General features: G+C 39.3%; 1 protein-coding gene across 1 annotated transcript in view; it reads left to right on the plus strand.

The window, feature by feature from the left end:
* The window catches only part of LOC126481703 (epithelial discoidin domain-containing receptor 1-like), an 833,514-nt gene extending 831,899 nt beyond the window's left edge, over window positions 1–1,615 (plus strand). The window contains exon 18 of the mRNA XM_050105651.1: window positions 1,247–1,615. Coding sequence (XP_049961608.1) covers window positions 1,247–1,615 — 369 coding nt within the window. The remainder of the gene's footprint in view (window positions 1–1,246) is intronic.
* The last annotated feature ends 6,238 nt before the right edge of the window (window positions 1,616–7,853 follow it).

Consider the following 7,853-nt stretch of genomic DNA (forward strand, 5'->3'; position numbering starts at 1 on the left):
CGTGGAGGCCATGGAATTGGTCCGCCTCTACCAATCCATCGGTCACCGAATCTGTTGTTGAGAACACTTCGACTGAAATGTGCAGGAGCTCCGTCGTGCATGAACCACATGTTGTACTAGTAAAGGCACATGTTCTAGCAGCACAGGTAGAGTATCCCGTATGAAATCATGATAACGTGTTCGATTGAGCGTAGGTGGAAGAACATGGGGCCCAATCGAGACATCACCAACAATGCCTGCCCAAACGTTCACAGAAAATGTGCGTTGATGAGGTGATTGCACAATTGCGTGCGGATTCTCGTCACCCCACACATGTTGATTGTGAAAATTTACAATTTGATCACGTTGGAAAGAAGCCTCATCCGTAAAGAGAACATTTGCACTGAAATGAGGATTGACACATTGTTGGATGAACCATTCGCAGAAGTGTAACCGTGGAGGCCAATCAGCTGCTGATAGTGCCTGCACACGCTGTACACGGTACGGAAACAACTGGTTCTCCCGTAGCACTCTCCATACAGTGACGTGGTCAACGTTACCTTGTACAGCAGCAACTTCTCTGACGCTGACATTAGGGTTATCGTCAACTGCACGAAGAATTGCCTCGTCCATTGCAGGTGTCCTCGTCGTTCTAGGTCTTCCCCAGTCACGAGTCATAGGCTGGAATGTTCCGTGCTCCCTAAGACGGCGATCAATTGCTTCGAACGTCTTCCTGCCGGGATCCTGGAAATCTGTCTCGATACAAACGTACCGCGCCACGGCGATTGCCCCGTGCTAATCGATACATTAAATGGGCATCTGCCAACTCCGCATTTTTGAACATTGCACTGACTGCAAAACCACGTTCGTGATGAACACTAACCTCTTGATGCTACGTACTGATGTGCTTGATGCTAGTACTGTAGAGCAATGAGTCGCATGTCAAGACAAGCACCGAAGTTAACATTACCTTCCTTCAATTAGGCCAACTGGCGGTGAATCGAGGAAGTACAGTACATACTGACGTTACTAAAATGGGCTCTAACATGGAAATTAGGCGTTTCCGGACACATGTCCACATAACATCTTTTCTTTAGTTGTGTGTGAGGAATGTTTCCTGAAAGTTTGGCCGTACCTTTTTGTAACACCCTGTATAGTCACAGTTGGGAGATCGTTGGGAGAATTGACTGTACTCCTCTTACTTTCTTGCTCGTTCTCGCGTGCTGCTGACTTTGCCGTTATATGTGTGTGTGTCCCCCACTTGCAGGGCGAGTACTCGACCAAGAGCGACGTGTGGGCGTTCGGCGTGACGCTGTGGGAGACGCTGACGCTGTGCGCGGTGCAGCCGCTGGCGGAGCTGAGCGACCAGCAGGTGGTGGAGAACTGCAGCCGGTGGCAGCTGGACGACGGCCGCCAGCGCTGCCCCGCGCGGCCCGCAGCCTGTCCCCGGGAGCTCTTCGACCTGATGGCCGAGTGCTGGCGCCGCGACGCCGCGCTGCGTCCGCGCTTCGCCGAGATACACCTCTTCCTGCAGCGCAAGAACCTCGGCTACACGCCCACACCCCAGGCGCCGGCGGCTGCGGCGGCGTCGGCGTCGGCGGCGGCGGCGGCTTCGGCGACGTCCACTCCGGGCTAGAACCGACGCGGCGGCCTGCCGACGCCGAACTGGAAGACTGGCCTCCTATCGACTGTCACCTACCGCCCCCTCCTACCTCTCTCACACAACCACGCACGATATACTCCCTCCCCCACCCACGGACAACCCCCCCCCCCCGCCCTCTTTTTCACGAAAGCCCAATCGATGGTCCTACTCCTAAAAGTACTATCCCACTAATAGTCTTGCAAAAATCTTGTAGTTCAACAAAATTTTACTATGAGATGTTTGTAGTACGAAATATTTTTATACGTTTACAGCTCCGACTGAGCCTTTAAAATGTGAAAACTGCGAGGATTGTGGCCCTCGCGTGAATCGAATACGGTTAAACAAAAAAAAAAATAACCACAAATCGTCGACAAGTAATTGTTAAGTGTTCCGTGTAATATTTACTGATATTGTTGTTACGAGTGTTGCCAGCACACTTCTGAGACGAAAGCAGATATCTGACTTACGCGGAAACTATTGCTCGTTCAGTTCCATAAGCACTTCTTTATTTCACACAGTCTTAAGCCACATACTCACTAAAAGCAGAATTTCCTGTCTGTGTTCCTAACGGTAATTTACGTCCTTGCCTTCTGAATATTTTACAACGAAATTGTCCAACAATATGCTTTTTTGCACACAGTAGGCTGTACCAGTGTTACATATTTATGCATGTTACTCATAGAACCAAATACATGTTGTCAGTATGTATATAAATACATTTCTCTGAGCAGTTGCATACAGGTATCCACTGAGCACATTAAAGAACAGACTAAGTCTTCTAACTATTACGTTAGCAAAGATATTTGTATGTGCGTGTATTCAATAACAGGCATTCCCTTGCATGCATGCATTCAAGTGTCATTCGAGTTTTCTGCACTACGAGCTACATCCTTCAACCAAAAATGTGTACAGGTGACTGCATAGAACTGAATCCTTTCTCTGAAATATAACAGCACAAAAATAAATTATTTTTTCTTCTTTTGATACCTCCTCGGGTAACAAAACAAATGAGAGTGAAATACAGTTGCCCATGTGTAGTTTGTGGGAAGAAATATTCTCAGAAATATTGCATGATAGTAAAAAATATCGGTTTCCCACTGCAGATAAATATTTTTCAGCGATAGTAGATTTTCTTCTTTCGTTTACATGTATTAAAGCCATTTTCTCATTGCAGATATAGAGGACTCCGTTACTAGTTATGGAACTTTCAGTTACCTTTGACCAACGTAAAAGATTATATGTTGGTATATTACACAATTTAGCAAACATCGAGTGTTTTTATTCTGAATAAACCATTAGGCAATAATTCACCATGTATTAAGAAGATGTTACTGATGTTTGTTGGTATCATTATCTGTGTAATGTAAATAGAGATACAAATGGTGAAGTAATTTCTGTTAACATTTCAAGATGCTGGTACATGCTTTATATGCAGTTTGTATGTAAGATGCTGTCAGAAGACTATTATAACATATTTTGACTAGGTGATGGTTGATAATGTACAATATGAGGAAAAAAGTAATTTATTTAAAACATGTGGAAACCAAAGCGATAAAGATATCTCACATTTTATCAGCCTTCTGACTGCATAACAACTGATCTGTAACTATGTGGATTCTGTACTTGTATTACTACGTTCAACAAATGTTGAAAACTATTTAAATCAAGTAAGTATCAAAACACGACTTTAAACATACTGTGTTCATATGTGATAAAATGTTTTAATATATATGTCTATAAAATGTTGAATTCTTACTATGAATATTTGTAAGTGTGACAAATTTTAATGTTCGAATTATTGATTACTGTAACTTGGTGTCATATCTTGTTATCATGTTAACTGAGGAAACCTTCTGAATAACAGGAAGCAACCGTTTCGCTCCCTACAACGACTTCAGTAAATTGCAGGTTTTGAAAGGAGGCAGACATTCATTCGTTGGTAACAGTTCTAGAAGACAGTATTTACTTGAACTAGCGAAATCGAGTATATTTAGGGACAAAGAACCTTCATATATACTGTAAAATAATTCATAAAAACAACTTATTTTACAAATAAACGTTTTCTGTTATTACCCTAAGTAATTAACTAGTATGCCAATATAAACGTGTCGTTATTGAACAGATTTACAACGAAATTAACCTGTTTACTCCGTCAGTTTTCAGAAAATCCTTTCATCATTTTGAGCAATATTTCACTGCCAAGGAACATTTACTTTCAGACTGAAAGAAAGCCACACATCCGATGCAGCACCTGGTTTCTTTTGCTTTACCTCTTATGATCGGTATGTGCTGTTCCTTGGCTGTTTCATTATGATTCAGATAGCGCTCTAGATCGATGTCATCAAGAGCTAAACTTTTTCCTCTGGTGGGTACAGCATTGTACCATTTAACCATTTTTACCTCCTTAATAATTTTATGTAACTGGCAACAATTTCCTATACCTTGACTCCTGAACACAGTTTTCTATGCCCATATTACTAACGATTAGGGTTAAATTTTTAATATCGGTATGGGCTTCCTAAAACTAATTAGTGTATATGTATATGTAAGATAGCATTTTTGTAGAGACTACCAGTAGAGTAAAAATGAACTTTTTTGAAATCCAGTATTTAGATAATGACGTCGATAACTTATCAAGAGCCTAGATCGCTGTGCGAACAGCACATCTGACTGTGCTCCTAACGAGGAATATCAGAGCAGTGGGAATTGAAGTGTTACAGTTTGTTTAGTAGACAAATCGTAAAGTATTATCATGAAATTAAGACTTTCGCTCACATTTTAATTGTTGTAAGTAAAATTTCTGTTACATATCAGAGCATTCTGTTCTTCTAAAATAAAAGCAGCTCTCATTCATATGATTAGTTAGTAGTATTAGCATAGTTACTTCAGCTATGATTTCTGTTTAATTACTCGAAATGGACCAAACATTGTGTACATATCCGCTAATTTATTTTCAACAAAGTAATGCAACGACTTGAAATGCAATCGAAAATTTGGTAGTCCTTTTGATTTCAAAATAATTTCATTATTTAATTAATGGTTAACATGACTTTAGCAAATTTTGGAAGTGAAATGTTTCAAAGCGCTTCATGAAGATGTAAGCTTTTAAACCAAAAATATGTAGCTGTAGATTTGCTGTTACTAGGACACTTTTGACAAACATATATATTTTAATGATAACAGTTGTTTTGCTATTTTGTATCTCTCTTTATTAGCCGAAACGCTATGCCTTCTCAACGCTAAAATATATTTATCTTTCCTACACATGACTGTAAATAAAATAAATGAAGATATATACATATAAATAAACGTACCTCCAGAATTTTCATCACGATGTCTTATCCTGGAGGGATATTGTTCTAAAACTTTGTGGAATGGAAGTCAGTGCTCTTGTAGAAAGAATATTTTTTCTAACTTCTATCATAGGAAATTCAACCCAGTAGTATAGAATACAATTACATACCCTCTCTATTGTAAAATTAATCCTGATTACGAAAAGGCTTTCCACTTGACAATCACATATAGTTGATCTCTGTTAGAAAAGTAATTTCATACAAATTATTACAGGTTTGTCTCATTATTTCAAATCCTTGCAATAACCCTCTATTGAGTTATGATCTGTCTCTAAGTAAACAAACGTTCAGATTGGTTCACTACACGTAGTTATTGTAAGAATCGTATTCATTAATTTACCAAATCGTAAGTGGTCCATTGGCTGTTGACAGTCCTAACTATAAAACATTACAGAAATTCCTATACATAGCATATGTAAAGTACATGTCAGCATGTATTCATTTGCTATCATCTGGAGAAACTTCACATTATCCAAAGTAGAGGGAACACACAAGAATACATATAAGAAGTTTTTTTTCGTTTTTATGTACTTTGTATCTTAGATGGATACCATGTACGGTACATTTTGACTTCATTTTGAAGAGCAATGATGTTAGTTTAAATGTGTCATGTGATATATGGTTCAAAAATCACTGTTTGCAGAAAATTACTTTCTGTCTGTAAAATGTTCTTGAAAATAAACCTTTGTCTTTGTTTGACCAAGGATACCGTTTTTCTGTGTTTTACATGACTGATACGATCAAGTAGCACAAGCAGACGGTGAACCAGGAAACCATTACAGTAACATTTTTGCTTTAGACGTGAGGTAATCACTTACTGAGTATGTCGTATGCAGTCTATAACCAATGAAAGTAACTATGCCATCGGAATCACGACACTAATTCCCAAAGCATTATAGGTCTTCCATCATGCAGGCAGAGGTTCATGATTCTTAAATACGTCCAATGGTACAAACAATTTAAAAGCAATACAAGCATATATGTTTTCGTTAGTCGATAGTGTATAATTGATGCCCCAAATTTAATTGTGAATGGGCACTGGAATTCAAGAGTAGAAAAAAGAAGTGAAGGAAAAGTAGTAAAAGAACATGGACTGGAGGAAAAGAATCGAATGGGAAGCCATCTGACATACCTTCACACAGAGCAAAATTTAATCATTGTTAACACTTACTGAACGAATCATGAAAGAAAACTGTCTCATGGAAGCGATCTTGAAGTACCAGAAAAATTTTTTTTCTGAGTGATTTGATGCGCCCTACCACGAATTCCTCTCTTGTGACAGCCTTCCAGTCTCTGAGTACTCCTTGCACATAATGTATGTAATTATTGCTGGGGTGTACTCTGTCTTCGTCTACAATTCTTACCCACTTCATCTCCCTGATATACCGTGAGAAGAATTCCTTGATTTTTTTACACATCTCCTACAATCCTGTCCCTTCTTCTTGGGAGTAGTTTCCACATTTCCCTCTACTCGTCAATTCTGCGCAGAGCCTTCTTATTGCTTATCACTTCACCTAAATTGGAACATTTCCAATGCTTCAAATTACTTCTTTTCCAGTTTTTGCACAGTCTGTGCTACACTTCCACTCAACGTTGTTCTCCAAACGTACGTTTTAAGAAATCTTAAGATATTTAGAAACCAGCTTTTAAGGAAAAACATCTGTTGGAGAAGATCTTGAGTCTGACCATAATTTGTTGGCTTTTAAATACTTTTTAAAGATGAACAAGTTCCAGAAAGATAGGAAACTGAATAAGTGTAGCGTGAACAAGTAGGGAATACGAGACTTTCGAAAAGTAGCGTTAGCCTATGACTGAGCGAAATAGCTGAAAAAATACAGTAAAAGATAAACTGGTATATTCGAGGGAGTAAATAACGCAAGCACCAAAGGAACAAATACCCAAGTAGACATACTTGGATAACATACGCGCCAATAAATATAACTGATGACAGGAGAAATATTAAAGTGCAGCAAACAAAGAAAGGGAGAGGGAAGACAAGCCTCTTAAAAATAATATTGACCAAAACTGCTATGTGTCAGTCCAAGAACGACTAAAGCAGAAATAAAAAAGCTGTAGCAACACGCGCGACAAAGCGCAGGAAACTGAGCATAGGAGAAAAAAAGAAACCTTTGGGAAAATGAGAAGCAGGTGCATCAATGTTTTGAGATAAGGCGGTATTTTAGAACCAAGCAAAGAAGGGGAGGCTGAATGGTAGAATGAATGTACAGGGTGATTCAAAGATCATGTTCCAAAGTCGACATGGGTGATTCAGTAGTCTTGGCCCATAGGACAAAGTCGTATTCATAAATTTGACAGGAACGATTATCCGAAGCAAAAAAGCTAATAAACATGGCCTCTAATATACCTACATGAAGAGCTATGAGCACCTATTCATCTTCGATGCCGTGAAATGGATCTCTTCTACTGCAAGTTCTTTGCGCTCCATATTTTTGGAGGAGATAGAATGGATCAAAACAAGAAAAATTACCACGTCAGTACGGGTTCTAAAATGCATATCTTAAGAGCTATGGACAGTTGTTCAATAGAAGACATGTTTCACAGTAGCGAAGATGAAAAAGTGCTCATAGTTCATAATTTTGGATCGCATGTTTAGTAGACGTTTTTGCGTCGAATGATCGTCTCTGTCATATCAGTGAATATGACTTTGTCCTGACAACCAGGACTATTCAATCAACAATGCAGACTTTGTGTTATGGGACATGACTTTTGAATCACTCAGTATACATATGCTGTATAAAAGAAGGAAATTTCAACACAGTCTTATGGAAATGGAAGAGGTAGGTGGTGGTAGACGTGAACCTGTGGGTAGAATCTGACAGAGTATTGTAAAACGAAGGTCGGAACAACGCACCTGGAGT

This window comes from Schistocerca serialis, chromosome 5, assembly GCF_023864345.2.
Source record: "Schistocerca serialis cubense isolate TAMUIC-IGC-003099 chromosome 5, iqSchSeri2.2, whole genome shotgun sequence".
Classification (NCBI taxonomy): domain Eukaryota; kingdom Metazoa; phylum Arthropoda; class Insecta; order Orthoptera; family Acrididae; genus Schistocerca; species Schistocerca serialis.